The 15,626-nt window shown below is 44.2% G+C and overlaps 1 protein-coding gene across 7 annotated transcripts in view; it reads left to right on the top strand.

The window, feature by feature from the left end:
• The window catches only part of RALB (RAS like proto-oncogene B), a 68,933-nt gene extending 54,549 nt beyond the window's left edge, over positions 1 to 14,384 (top strand). For all 7 annotated transcript variants that reach the window (XM_065931377.1, XM_065931375.1, XM_065931376.1 and 4 more), the window contains 3 exons: positions 5,705 to 5,913; positions 9,522 to 9,699; positions 12,808 to 14,384. In XM_065931377.1, coding sequence (XP_065787449.1) covers positions 5,705 to 5,913; positions 9,522 to 9,699; positions 12,808 to 12,927 — 507 coding nt within the window. In that variant the 3' untranslated portion in view covers positions 12,928 to 14,384. The remainder of the gene's footprint in view (positions 1 to 5,704; positions 5,914 to 9,521; positions 9,700 to 12,807) is intronic.
• Positions 14,385 to 15,626: the final 1,242 nt, after the last annotated feature.

The following is a 15,626-nucleotide window of genomic DNA, read 5'->3' as shown; positions in this document are numbered from 1 at the left end:
CCATTCCACAGACAGCTCTTGCCCAGCCAGCAGGCAAATCTCTGGTAGTTTAGACAGATCCTCCTCCACAGAAATGTAGTCATGAGGTCATTTCATCACAGCTGCCATACTCGATTGGTTCGAAGCCAGTCTCGGGGTCCCCTGCAGTCAAGGGGAGAATGTCACACAAGGGACTCCCGAGGGTGGGTTCACCAGAGTATTTTTACATTTAATAAAATGTATAATGACTTGTGATTTCTTTTCTCCTTTGAGATAATCATTTTTGTATTTAATATTATGTGTGATTTTGTATTTGTTTCTTTAAAGAGTACCCTTCAGTGAATAAGCTTCAGACCAAAACCTCCATCACCTCCTGAGTCATACTCCCCTGTAACTTATCATGAGAAACTTTTTGTTTGTATGTTTCTGCATGACCAATTTCTTTTTTTAATTGGAGTATAGTTGATTTATAATGTTGTGTTGATTTCTGCTGTACATCTGAGTGATTCAGTTATACACATATTCTTTTTCATATTATTTTCCATTATGGTTTATCACAGGATATTGAATATAGTTCCCTGTGCTGCTATACAGTAGGGCCTTGTTTTTATCCATCCTGTATATAATAGTTTGCATCAGCTAATCCCCAACTCCCAGTCTGTCCCTCCCCGAGCCCGCCTCCCCCATGAAAAGCACAGGTCTGTTCTGTGTCTGTGAGTCTGTTTCTGTCTCATAGATGAGTTCATTTGTGTCACATTTTAGCTTCCATGTGAGAGCGACATCATATGGTCTCCATCTTTCTCTTTCTGACTTCACTTAGTGTGATACTTTCTAAGTCCGTCCATGTTGCTGCAAATGGCGTGATTCCATCCTTTTCTGTGGCTGAGTAATAACCCACTCTGTATGTGTAGCGCATCTTCTTTACCCGTTCACCCGTTGATGCACATTGAGGTTGCGTCCATGTTTTGGCTATTGTAAATACTGCTGCTGTGAACAGAGAGGTGCATATATCGTTTTGAAGCATCATCGTGTCTGGATACATGCCCAGGAGTGGGGCTGCCTGATCATATGGTAGTTCTATTTTTAGTTTCCAGAAAAACCTCCGTAGTGTTCCCTATAGTGGTTGCACCAGTTTACATTCCCCCCCCAACAGTGTAGGAGGGTTCTCTTTTCTCCACACCCTCTCCAGCATTTGTATACTTTTGTTTCTGACACTTGCTTTTATTATATACTAGAGGCCAAAGTGGGGAAATCTAGCAGAATCTCTTTATTTACCCACAACATTTTTGCGTGAGAGAGGCAAATCTCAGGATCTGCTATGGAAGTCTTTGTTTTTTTTCCCAAAAAATGTAATTTGCTTCCTAAAGACTCCTTATTTTTCTCGTGTAACAGAGGCTAGGGAAGAAGAGATGGTGAGGAGAGGAATTAAGATTCCTTAAGGAGAAGGGGTTAGAGGAGCAGCTATTAATGGAGATGAAGGAGGGGATTCTGTGCCCACTCCCACCCCGAATAATGGACGGTGTCTGGAGCTGTTTGCATGCACTGGGTAGAGGGCGAGCCGCTACCAAACGTGCACGGGAGACCCCAGCCGGGGAATCATCCAGCCTGAAGGGTCAGTCACGCTGCTGTCAGGAGGCCTGGCCAGAGACAGCTCAGAGCGGGGAGGCTCCTTTACCACTTGGGGGACTGAGGGCCCTGGACGCGGGTTCCTTACGACTGAGCCACCTTCTTAACCCTCGGCCTAATGTGCGTGAAAGTTTTAGCTACCTGCTTGGCTGATAAAGTGAGGTTGGCAGTGGGGCGGTTTCAGTGGCAGCTGCTTTGAGACTTCGGCAGTGGCTGGCAGTCGGCTGAGCGGCGGCTCAGGACGAAGGGTCTGTGAGGCTGGCCGTGGCTCGGAGTCTCGGCACCTGAGACAGAACCCCAGCAGCCCGGCGAAACCAGCTGCGTGGCTCCTGCTAACGGGAGTGTCCACGTCAAGGCTCTGCGCTCGCGTCCTCATCGTGCGCGCTGTCCCCTGGCTCCGAGGCGCCTCCGCGCAGCCACGTGGGGACATTTGGGCTCCAGCGGCAGGGGACCCAGTGGGGCTGCTGCTGCCTTTACCCGTGGGAGTTCAGAAATAAGCGGCTGAGGGGCTTTACGGTGGTGCTGAGTTCACGCCGGGTGTTGGGGTGGTTTTGGGGGGGAGTCATGTGTTTGTCTCTTTGGAAAGACGTTAACAGGAGGATACTGCTATCAAGCATGGGCAAATTTTCATATTTTCTCTAAGACTGTTAGATTGTTATATGAGTGTAAGAGAAATTAATACTGAAACTTTTAGTATCTTACTTTTAGAATGAAAATCATTTGAATTAATAGCTGTTGACTGATAACACAAGGCTGTTTTTCAGTGTTCTGCAAAGGGGTCCATAAGTTCATGTTGATATTTTCAGTTTCATCTTTTAATTAATTCAGCTGCTTCAGGCCTAAGCTGTGGCATGTGGGCTCTAGAGCTGGGGCTCAGTAGTTGTGGCACAGAAGCCTAGCTGCTCTGCGGCATGTAGGCTCTTCCTGGACCGGGGATCGAACCCGTGTCCTCTGCTTTGGCAGGAGGGTTCTTAACTGCTGGACCACCAGGGAAGTCCCTCAATTTGACTTTTAAATTTTTTAAAATTTACAGCTCTATGAAGAATTCATGTACCATGAAACTCACCCTTTAAACTGGACCACTGAGTGATTTCTCGGGTACTCACACGGGTGTGCAGCCATCACCGTGATGTCATTGTGGAACATAGTTTCCACCTCGAAAAGCGCCCCCCCGCACAGCAGCCATTCCTCATCATCGCCCCCCACCCCGAGCCTGGCGGCTGCTTTCTGTTTCTATGGCTGTGCTGTTGAGGACCTTCTATGTACATGGAATTAGTATGTGACTGAGCGTCATGTTTCCAAAGTTCATCCGGTGTTACAGCTGTATCAGTGCTTCATTTCTTTTAAAAAAAATTGCAGTATAATTCACATACCATAAAACTGACCCTTTTATGTGTATAGTTCAGTGGTTTTTTTTTTAATATATTTACAAAACTGTGCACCCATCACCACTTGTGTAATTCTAGAAAGTTCCCATTCCCCCAAAGGAAACGTCACACCGAGTGTCAGTCACTCTCCACCCCCTCCCCCAGCCACGGCCACCAGGAATCTGCTTTCTGTCTCCACAGACTTGTCTGTTCTACACGTTTCGTGTAAATCGATTCATATATGATCTTTTGTGTCTGACTTCTTTAACCTACCAAAATTTGTCAGGGTTCATCCAGGTTGCAGCATGAATCAGCATTTCCTTACTTTTTAGGACTGAATAATATTCCATTGTCTGGATATGCCATATTTTGTATATTCATTTGTCAGTTGATATTTGGTTATTTCTGCCTTTGGCTGTTACGCATAATGCTGCTCTGGATATTAACCTACAGGTTTTTGTGTAGACACCTCACTTCTCTTGGGTGTGTTCCTTGGTGTGAAATTTGCTGGATTATATGGTAACGCTGTTTAACTTTTTGGGAACTGCAAAACTGTTCTCTACAGCAGCCACACCATTTTACAATTTATGAGGGCTATAATTTCTCCATGTTCTCACCAGTGCTTGTTATTGTCCATCTTTTATTTATAGTGTCTTAGTGGGTATGAAGTAGTAGCTCATGGTTTTAATTTGCATTTTCCTAATGACTAGTCAGGTTGAGCATCTTCTCATGTGCTTTTTGGCCATCCGTATATCTTCTTTGGATAATGTCTGTTCAGGTCCTTTGTCTTTTTCTTTTTTTTTTCATTTCACTTGGTTTTTTTCTTCCTTTGCCCATTTTAAAATTGGTATTTAACTTCAAAATTGTTTTCTTACTGAGTTTTAAGAGTTATTTATATTATTCTGGATACTAGTTCCTTATTAGATACAGTCTTACAGATATTTTCTGCCATTCTATGGGTTGTATTTTGACTTTGTTGGTGTCTTTCAAAGCACAAAATTTAAAAATTTTGATAAAGTCCAGTTTATTTTCCCTTTTGTTGCTTGTGCTTTTGGTGTCCTATCTAAGAAGGCATTGCTAAATTCAAGGTTATGAAGATTTTCACCTTATGTTTTCTTCTGAGAGTTTATAGTTTCAGTTCTTGCATTTAAGTCTCTGCTCCATTTTTAGTTAATTTTTGTATGTGACATGAAGTAAGGGTCCAAGTTCATTTTTTCACATGTGGATATCCAGTTATGCCAGCATGAAGTCAGTTTTAATAGTGCATTGCTGTCATTAAAATTATCACCTGAATAGCCAGACTTATAACATTAAAATACTTATTTCATGAATGATGCAGTATAAAGAAAATAACTCTGTATCATTATTACTAAATAATATAACCACTGAGGGAAGTTTAACATTTCTTTGAAATTTTTTGTTTTTAGTGTCTTTGAGCGGGATGTATTCTATCCAGATACTCTGTTTGAAAGTCTCTTGAATTAATTTCTTTCTCTGCCGGGCTGCATTGCCAATTTAACATTCATTTACATCCTTTGTTTCAGTTTTCCTGTTTAACAGCTTTTATTTGCTTTGCCCTCCCAGGGTTCTCTCTCTTTTTTTAGATAGCCGCATAGTATTCCATTATGTAGACCCCTGGCCTGGGCAGTGGGGTGGTTCTTAACCTTTTGTTGTTACGTATGGTACCACGGTGAATAACCTTGCGTGTTCCTGTGCAGGTGTGTCTGTAAATTAGATTTCTAGAAGGAGGACGCACCTTCTCTAGCTTGATTGGGTGTTGCCGTATTTGTCTCCATACAGACCATGTTGTCTCCTCCCACTAGCAGTGTGCAAGAAGGCCTTTTCCCCAGAGTACGTTGTCAGACTTGGGGATTTTTTGCCAGTCTGGTAGGTGAAGAATGGTATCTCCCTGTAGTTACCATTTTTATTTTATTAGCGGGTATGAACATCTTTTCCTGTGTTTAGCATCGCATATATTTATCTCTGTGTATCTGTCTGTCGCCACTTTCCCCATCAGCTCGGTCTTCTGTCTCCCTAACTAATCGTAGCTCTTTGTGACGTGGCTTTAAGCACTTCCCCCTGTTTGTCATTTGTCTTTGTTTACACTGTGTTGTGCCATACAGAAGTTTTCCAGTTTTATGTAGTCTAATTTATCAATTTTTTCTTACATGGCTTCTGGATGTTGAGTCATAGTTAAAAAGGCTTCCCCACTTCAAGGTAATAAAGGGATTTCACCCATGTTTTCTAGCTCTTGAGTGTTTTGTTGTTAACATAATCTTGACCCATTTGGAGTTTATCTTGTTGTAAGTTATTTAAGCCTCTTGGTGCCTCTTAACCAATTACTTTTCAGATGAGTTTTACAATTCTGTTGATTATGAATAAGAGCTCCCATTTCTTACCCTCACCAGTGTTTAATTATAATTGTATACTGACAAGAATATTGCCAAGCATTCTGCTCTCTGCTTGGTGTCCTCATTTGTAAAATGGGAATATCTGCTCTTACTGTTTTTAAGCAAAATTTTAAAATGAATTGAAAGGAGCAAAGAACAGAAATACTACGTAAGGGATTATCTTTACTTTATAGTGCCTTACACATGGTGTGATAATTACCCACACTCAGTGCTAAGTTGATAATAAGCAAAGTGGCCATATATTGAAATTTATTTTTTTTGGCAGCTTTTCTTCTCTCTTACAATTTTGTTAATTACTGATCATGTTGTCTGTTTGCTCAGTTCGTGGAGGACTATGAACCTACCAAGGCTGACAGTTACAGGAAGAAAGTGGTCCTCGATGGGGAAGAAGTGCAGATAGACATCCTGGACACGGCAGGACAGGAGGACTACGCAGCCATCCGTGACAACTACTTCCGGAGTGGGGAGGGCTTCCTGCTCGTGTTCTCCATCACCGAGCATGAGTCGTTCACAGCAACTGCCGAATTCAGGTGCGTTTGAGGAAATAGCCTCCAGCAGGCCCTGTGTCTTCCATCGAGTCTCAGCCTTGGAAGGAGTTTGGGGTTAAGCATCCACCTTCAGAGTTGAGCCTTCTCATCAGGAGGAAATCTGTCTAAAGAGCTTGCTGGGGCTTTATGGATCTTGGCACATTATAGCTCATCGTTTGTTATACTCTCTTTGGGCTTCCTTGGTTTATAAGTTCCAAATATAAATGATCTTTTTGAAGATCATTTGTCCCTAAAGAGATCAAAGCCATTCCATACAGTCAGGAACCTGTTATTTTGTTTTCATGTAAATCCTGAGAGGCAGGGGTTGGTAAGAGTTAACGATCTTTACCTCTTTTCATAATTTTGCTAGAAAGTGAACAGTTCTGCTCTGGGTTTCTGAGACCTCCGGTGTCAGGAGATGGACGCCAGGGTCGGAGTGACTGTGTGCCGCTCCCCTGGGGACACGGGACCCATGGGGTTGGGAAGCACCGGCTTTAGGTCACACAGAGCCAGGTCTGGGTCCCTGCCCTGTCAGCCTTGTGACCCAGGGCCAGTGTACTTGGCATTCTGTTTCTTGTCCTGAAAATCTCTCACTGATGAAATGAAATGCTGTGTTAGGCTAAATTTCCCAAGTAGAACCGTCATTTTGTGGTGGCACGTGGTGAGTGTTCACTGCCATCACTTATTTGAAATCATGAAATTCATTGTTATAAAGAAATAGTGAGTGTGCGGGCTCAGTGCTCCGGGGATTCTAGCAGGGAAGATCTCTCTCTGCCTCATCCCCTTGCCATCTTTTACACACCTGTGGTTCTTCATCCCCCTCCTTGGAAGCAAACCTATCCAGGTGACTTTTCATTGTTTTGGTTGCCAGGCGTGGCTTGCAGGATATCTGAGTTCCCTGGCCAGGGACTGAACAATGAGAGTGCCAAGGCCTAACCACTGGATGGACAGGGGCTTCTCAGGTGACTTTATTCTAAGAACCAAATCTAGAGGGGAAAAAGAAAATAGTGATTCTTTTTTCTTTTTCCCCACTCTTTAGCAAGTTCTGGTCAGAAATGAAGGCCATCAGCCAAAGATGAAACTGAGGAAGCTAAAAATCCCCCTCAAGGTGTGGAAGGAGCATCAGTGAGCTGGGAGGGAGGCCTTGGGGACCCTGGCGGAGCAAGGGGAATGGAGGCAGGCAGTGCCTCACTTGTCATCTTCATGGTCTCAAGTCTCCCGAGGGTGAATATCAACAGTTCTCGGCAATGAGGGTGTGTGTGTTATGAGCAGTTAAATGGCTAGGATTCCCTGGGAGAAATCCTGTTAATTTGGAGCTCTTTCTGACATAGCCAGAGGTTTCCGTCAATAGCACCCATGTTCACAACTAGGCCTGCATCCGCACAGTCCTGTTGAGATGTATTCTGAGGCAGAATGGGGCAGCGCACACGCCACCTTGTCTCTTGTCCCATCTTGAGTCTTTGCTGTCCCGTCGGCCCTGAGACTCCCCGAGAGAGGATGTGCTGACGGTGGACGTCACCTCTGAGAGTAACGGGGCCTCCATGTCTGTCCCTCGGCCACCATGGGCGCCTCCTCCTGGGAGAGAGGCTTTGTTTGGAAAGAAGGGAAAGGAGAAGTCCTAACCTTAAAGAAAAGGAAGGGGAAGTTAGTGCTTGCGGCTTGAACTCTGGGCAGTTAAAGAAAAGCCCTAGAGCCGCCCAGGTTCCCACGGTGCACAGGACGCATGTGGGCTATCTGAGCCCTTATGGTTAAACTCAGGCGCTTCACGTCTGTGAGCAGTTTAAAAACAGCACTTCTGCATTTCTCTTCCAAATGGAAAGGCCCCAACATAAATAAAACATTAATATACCATCTTTTCCTTGAAACTTTGCCTGGACATAATCCATAAACTAGAGAAGTCGTTTTGTTACATCAGAACTCGGTGCTCCTGTTTTTCGATCCATATGTTTATCAATGAGGTAATTAGTTACGCCTCTGTAACCCTAATAAGCCAGAAAGCAGGCAGTTTTATTGTTCATCACGTATACTGACCACATAACTTCTAAACACAGCATGCACTTTGACGCCTGTGAAATGCAGGATGTGGCAAAACTACTTAGAGGCAACTTTCAAGCATCTACTTGGTTTTTTTTTTGTTTTCATTTTTCTTAAAGGGAAGGATATATATATTAGGAGTTTGGAATCCACACTACTGTATATAAATTAAACAACAAGGACCTACTGCATAGCACAGGGAACTATATTTAACATTTTGTAATAACCTGTAAGGGAAAAGAATACGAAAAGGAATTATGTATCCAGCTGAATCACTTGGTCATACAACTAAAAGTAAGACAACATTGTAAATCAACTGTGCTTCAGTAAAATAATTTGATATCTGGTACTTAAAGTGACAGTATGAAAAAAATTTTAAGTATTTTTATTATTGTGAAATGTTACCCTATATTATATAAAAATCAATACAGATCTCCACAAAATGTTTTTGAAGGGGTCTCTTATAGAAGTAGACATGTTCCCCCTGAATCAAAATAATGGAAGTAGAATATTTACTTTTTTTAAATATGTGGTTTTTCAAAAAATAATTTTAGAAAGCTGATTATTTTTAGTAGAAGTCAAGTGTGATGTGCTACAGGTAACAGTTACTTTAGAGAAGATGTTTTTGAAGTACTTGTTTTTGAAGTACTTTTCCATAGGCCTTGGAGTATTTCATTTTCTCCCACCACTTTGTAAGTAGAAAAATTACGCACATTGAAGTGGGGTTCCTGCCTCACAGAACTAGGGGGAAGGGCAGGGGCCCCACATGCAGATTCGAGCTGAAGCAAGAGTTTCACATCCGTGCTTACTGTTACTACTCGAGCATCTCTCTGCTGTTTCTTTGCTTTTCTGTAATATTCTATTTCACTGAGGTAAAAAGAATGACCAGTTGTAACTTGCTACACTGATTTCATGGTCTGCTAATAGATTGTTCCCTTCTATATTCCTGTGGCTCAGACAGTAAAGAATCTGCCTGCAATGCAGGAGACCCAGGTTCGATCCCTGGGTTGGGAAGATCCCCTGGAGAAGGAAATGGCTACCTACTGCAGTGTTCTTGCATGGAGAATCCCATGGACAGAGGAGCCTGGAGAGCAACAGTCCATGGGATCAGAGAGAGTCAGACATGACTCTTTACAGCTTACCACTTGAACTTTCTGTATTCTTACAAAGAACTTACTTTTTTTCTCCCAAAGTGATTATTAAGCATTTTGTATATGAAGTTATTTCTTTTATCTGATTTCTATCCCAGAGGGTCCCAAGTTTTCCCTTTTTTTGTTTCATTTTTGCAGAAGCATAAATTTGGGATGCTGTTGAAATGCAAAATCCTGGGCTCCTACCCAGGCATGTACTTACGGGCCCAGGAAACTGCATTTGTCATGAGCACCCCGAGTAACTAGTGCAGCGAACTGAAACCAGACTTGAGGAACTCCGGTTAACCGCAGGGTGGAGGGGTGCTTCCTCAGGATGGGCTATAAGTGGCAGCTCCCTCAGCCATGCCCGCTGTCTCGCACGGGCTGGCAGAACTGGGCTCCTAATCCAGTCTTCTTAGCTGCTTTCTTCTTGATCCACCACCACAGGGAACAGATCCTCCGCGTTAAAGCTGAAGAAGATAAAATCCCACTGCTCGTCGTGGGGAACAAGTCTGACCTGGAGGAGCGGAGGCAGGTGCTAGTGGAGGAGGCCAGGGCCAAGGCCGAGGAGTGGGGTGTGCAGTACGTGGAGACCTCAGCCAAGACACGGGCCAACGTGGACAAGGTGGGTCGGCCTCCGCCTGCTGCTCCTGGGGGAGGTGTTCCGGGGAGGCCGGGGTGACAGGGTGGGAACGGATCCTCGCATCACGACAAGAAGCACAGGGATGTTCCGACCCCAGACTCCACACCCCGAGCCTTTTTCAGGTGCGTGCCTGTGGCCAGATGGAAGCCCAGTGGGCGAGGCCGTGACTGTGGCAGCCTTGTCCTTGCAGACTCTGTGGCCTGTGTCCTCTGGGGCAGGGCCGGCTGTGTCAGCTGGTTTTGCTCTCATTGCTGGATAGGGTGGGCTTCCCTGAGAGCTCAGTTGGTAAAGAATCCACCTGCAATACAGGAGACCCAGTTCAATTCCTGGGCCGGGAAGATCTGCTGGAGAAGGGATAGGCTACCCACTCCAGTATTCTTGGGCTTCCTTGTGGCTCAGCTGATAGATAAAGAATCTGCCTGCAATGCAGGATCCCTGGGTTCGATCCCTGGGTTGGGAAGATCCCTTGGAGGAGGGAAAGGCTACCCACTCCAGGATTCTGGCCTGGAGAATCCCATGGACTGTATAGTCCATGGGGTTGCAAAGAGTCGGACGTGACTGAGTGACTTTCACTTTTCACTTTCATGAATTGGGCAGATTTATTCTTTTCACCTTCCTGTCCCCCTGCAGAGCCCAGGAGTCCTGTCTTTATAACTTAGTCCCTACATCGTAGTTTCTCCCAGGAATTGGCTCTCTAGGGAGCTCTTCTCTCTTCCTCAGCCCCAGAGTACTTTCTCATTCAAATGCCTGTATCTAAGGAAAGGATGACTTTGACAGTGATAAATACCAACAGTTGAAAACCCACCTTCCAGCGATGCAAGCCCTTTTAAATATATTAATTGTACTTTTTTTGGCCATGCTGGGTCTTCAGTGCTGAGTGGGCTTTTCTCTAGATGCGAGGAGTGGGGGCTACTCTTCATTGCAGTGCATGGGCTCTAGGGCGTGTGGGCTCGACAGTTGGGGTTCCCAGGCTATAGGGCACAGGCTCAGTTGCTCTTTGGCATATGGGATCTTCCCTGGTCAGGGATCGAAGCCATGTCTCCTGCACTGGGGGGTAGATTCTTTACCACTGAGCCACAGGGGAAGCCCTTTAACACATTATTGACTACAGACATATTACAGCAACAGGCGTTAGTGTCTACAAAGATCTGTTTGTCAATAATGTGTTCTTTTTTTTTTTTAAAAAAGTTCACAGTGGTTACCCCAGAGCTTCTAAAGCTGAAACTCTCTTTCTGCCGTCACCGTGTTCCTTAGCTCTGATGTCATGACCTGGCTCCCGTCAAACCCACACATAGGACTCTGCAGCCAAGTGGTGGACACGTCCGCTCCATCTGCACGGCATGAATCCCCCGACTCCTTTCTCACTTCTCACTTGCTCCCGAAGAGCAAGAAATCTGATACCAAGTGCTGCTGTAGCCAGTGATGCCGGAAGGCTTAGGATGTTGGTGTCAGGAGGGGTTCACTCCAGAAGCCTCTCCAACAACATAAATCTGTTTCGTTGTGTCTGGAGTGTGAAGCAGGTTCCTTCGGCAGCTCCTTTTTCTCTGTTAGCTCTTAGGTTGCTTCTTGTGTGTTTCCAAATCTTTCCATTTTTATCAAATAGTTTTCTAGCCATAGAATTATCACACACAGGAAATCCGGTCACATACTTCATTTTTAAAATATCAGGATGACTTGCCGGGCATGGAACTGTGGACGTGGGGAGCAGGGGCTGTCACAGAGCGGCTTGTCATCTCCCCTTCCTGCCCCGACCTGCTGGACCTGCCAAACAGGAACCGGCAGAAACTGATGACTGACAGGCAGCATTGTACGCACTTGTCAGCAGTTCACAGGAAAGGGGATTGTTGCCTAGACTGGCCACTGAACAGCTTGGTCACCATTGGATGTTGGACATGCACCTTCCCCCTTCTGCCTTTTGCTGTTAGGAAAGCCAGTGATATTTGAAGCTGTTCTCAGTCACTGTTGGGCTTCCCTGGTAAAGAATCCACCTGCAGTGCAGGAGACCTGGGTTTGATCTCTGAGTTGGGAAGATTCCCATGGACAGAGGAGCCTGGCAGGCTGCAGTCCATGGGGTTACAGAGTCAGACAAGACTGAGCAACTGACACTTCAGCCACAATTGGGCGGAGCCAGGGGGTGGGCTTTCCTGAAAGACTGAAGGGAAGGAAGGGATACTTAGGTTAGCCTGATCCAGTTTGGGGGATCCTTCACTGCACCCCGAGCTGGTGGTGAGTGCTTGTGGAGCCCGCCCTCAGAAAGCTTGATCTCACTTTCCCTAGGAAAGTAACAGGAGCCTGTTCTGTGCAAGTGTCCAAAGGTGAATGAATGCCTACGCTCAGTCTCACACTTGCCATCTTCTCCATGAGAAATCATGAACCATTCTTTGTAGGAGGTGTATAGTCAGTACCTGGGCGTGGCTGCTGGGAGCAGAGGGCAAAAACCTTGTGATGAGTGACAGTCCGTGTCTAAGTAGCACACTAGCATTCAACAGTCTCATCAGCTCCTGATGAAGCCCCTTCAGCTGACATCGGGGACTGGGGGCGCAGGGGTGAGGAGGGGGAGACAGGCTGCTCTTTCTGTTTCTCCCCGACCCCTGCGAGTGCAGGTCTGCTGCTCGGGGCTCGTGATGAGGTTCCTGCCTTTAGGGTTCATTGTTTCAGGAGTGGGTACTCGCACCTTCCTTCCGTCTCCTGGTGCTTGGGAGGTGCCGGGAAGTTTGATGACTGTTGTCACTCCCAGTGTCTGTAAGTCTCACAAACTGCTGTGGCTCTGTCCGGTGATGTTTTGTCCCTCATCTTACTTATCCCGAGAGCAGCTTTCATCATTCTGCAGTAAGCCACTGGAGGCAAGAACAGCGTGATGCTTCTGTCCTTAGCTTGACCCGTCGTGTGATGTGGGCAGAGATATCTCCTTTGTAGAACCAGAAAATGCTTTTAATGTTAATTGTTCTCCTTTGCTTTAAACCTTTTGTTTTTGATGCCGCGTGGTTTCTAAGAATACATTTGGCTTGATGCTTTAAAATGTAACCACATATCCTGCTTGGTCATACTGCCTCATTACATCATGAAATGGCTTTTTCCTCCCCACCCCAGGTGTTCTTTGACCTCATGAGAGAGATCAGGACAAAGAAGATGTCAGAAAACAAAGATAAGAATGGCAAGAAAAGCAGCAAGAACAAGAAAAGTTTTAAAGAAAGATGTTGCTTACTGTGAAGGCCCAGGTGCTGGACGACCAAGTGGGTCGCCACTAAGGACCGAGGGCAGGTTCCTTGAGACAAGACTTCCGTTGACCTCTCAGCCTGTTCCTGCGCTCCCCAACCTCTTCACACACACTTCTGTAAATGGGGAAAAATATCTGTGAATCACTGGCTGGCAGAAGAAATAAGCCCTTGACCCTGCCGTGGGACGGCTCCTTTGTCAGGAGGTTGCAGAGATTGAGCTTTTCCTCCCTAAAGTTAACCATGAATGTAGTGCAGGGGTTAGCCAAGTGTAGTTAAAAAGACTGCCCTTGTTTCTTCTTTTTTCCCCCAGTTTGATAACATTAGTATCTCTTTGAAATAAAAATGTCTTACTAGCTCTTGAGAGGCAAGGAGTGGGGTGAGACTCCCCCTACTCTTGTCAGCTCCACAGCAGCTCTCAGAAACACCCGTTAGGTTCTAATGATGCTGGAAAATTCAGACTTTTTGGAGAAGCCTTTTGGCCATACCCTGTGAACTGGAAGCAGAGCTAAAAAAAACAATTTTTTTGAGTTGGGCCCAGCAGGTCAATACCAAGCTCAGAAATCCTTCTCAATATGAAAGTCGCATTCTTCACAGTTAAGCATCAGCCAGTCACAGTCTGTGCTGGTTCCTCTTCTGCGGCGTCCTGATTTTTGTGAAGGAGCTTCTTTTTAACAAAGGAAGATTCAAGATCAGTGTACTTTATAATAAATGAAGATACAAGATCAGTATACTTTATAAATGACACTTTTCTAATAAGAATTTTTTTAAAATCCCTTGGCCAAACCCTCTCCTCGTTGCCAGTCATGAGGGCCTGCCCCTGCTCCTCTACCTGTAACCAGCACACTCCATCCTGACTGTCTCCTGGATGCAGGGGCTGAGAGGACCTTTTCTCTTGTTTTCTTTCAGTGTATCCTCAGTTCTTCTGAAGTACATGATGAGTTCAAACTGTGTTCTGAACTCCTGAAGCCAGAGCTGTGCCACACACCTGGCTACCTCGTACAATTGCTCAGTAAATGCTGAATTTAAAATCAGAAGAAGTGGAGCAGGATAAGAAAAGCCAGCGCCCCTTCACATCTGAGAGCTGGTTGCTGTATTCATATAAATTTGTTTCTGAGACAACCATCTAGTTAAAAAAAAAAGATTTTTATGGATGACATAGCATTCGTTTTTTTTGTGTCAATATTCTAAATTCAGCAGAGAGTTTTTCATCAAGAAAAGATGACTATGATAAAAACCTAGTACTCAGCATATTTTTCCCCATTTTTCAGAAGTGACATTTCACATAGGTGCCAAAAGTGAATTGGGGTGGGGAGAATGGGAACCTTTGGAATTTATGGTTATTACAGAAATTGTAGAAATTATGATCTGACTGGAAAACAACCTTGTTATGACCTCCCAAAGAATCATGGGCTTTTTTCAATAAAAGCAGAAATTCAGAGTTTTTCAGAACTGCAGTCTTTTTAGTTTATCCTTTTGTCATACATGTGATATATAAGAATTAAAGAAATTGACCATAAATTATTCATATTGTTCTTATTAGATGTTCTACAAACTTTATTTCAATTATTTTTTTGAATTGTGCTATGGGAAATAAGTTTTTTGATATAAACAGTAATTTTAACTAAATCTTTCCTTTGGGAGAGAAGATTCTTCCTAAAATTTAAAAAAGTTGAAGGTAATCACATTGTTGAATTTTTCTGAAATTGTTTTTTTCTTTTTGTCATAGTTTCTCACCTTTTGACATCAGTCCCAGTCAAGAGTAGGAAGATTTGGAACATGTGCAAATTAATTAAGTGTGGTATGAACTGTTGCATCCTATGGAAATTATTCTAGGTGTATGCCAATAGTACATTTCTGAAATTATGTTTAATGGAACAGCAATCAGAAATGGATCTTCCCAACACAATAATTTATATAGATGAGATTCTCATAGAAAAATAATGTTATTTATAAATTTGAAACATAGTACCTTGCGAAATCACTAGATACTGTATATAGCCTAACGTCATTTTTCTGAAATCTTCCTTCTAGACATATCTGAGCACCTCCTTGGCGTCAGGCTCTGTCCCAGGTGCTGAGATACTGTGTTGAACGAGATAGGCCAGAGCCTGATTCTCCTGGAGCTTATGCTTTAGTGAGGAAAGAGACAAATAAGTGTTATCATAGCTCTGATGATCATAAAACTGGGTAAAAGGAAATGTTTCTGGGCCATAGAGCTGATTTCAGGTGGGATGGTCAACAAGTTTGTGCAATGTCGCTACATCCATTAAGAGACCCAAGTGAGCCACTTAAGCTCTGAGGCTCGGGTGCAGCTGGTCCAGAGGTCATAAGGTACCCAGGAAAAGGCCCCAAAGACCAGCAGATGGCCACAGTGGGGTGAGTGGCAGAATAGCAGAAAAAGGTGTAACAGGCTATAGTTCCATAAAGTGACATAGAGGAAAAATACCCACACATATCAATTTCCCACAAGTACCCTAGTTCATCAGATATCATACACCACTGATTTTAAGACATCACCATAATCTATGTACCACTAAGAAAAAGCCTGCCAATTGTGTGAATCCATCCTGATTTCAATGACATGAATACATGGCGGGGAAAGGATGCTTTAGATTAAGTGAAAAGGATATGTAAATTTACATTGAGATATAAAATTCACCTCTATTGGTCTAAACGCGGTATTATAATACT

Source organism: Muntiacus reevesi, chromosome 3, assembly GCF_963930625.1.
Source record: "Muntiacus reevesi chromosome 3, mMunRee1.1, whole genome shotgun sequence".
In the NCBI taxonomy this organism is placed as follows: domain Eukaryota; kingdom Metazoa; phylum Chordata; class Mammalia; order Artiodactyla; family Cervidae; genus Muntiacus; species Muntiacus reevesi.
Note: the sequence above shows the minus strand (reverse complement) of the source record. Positions and strands in the feature narration are given on the sequence as shown.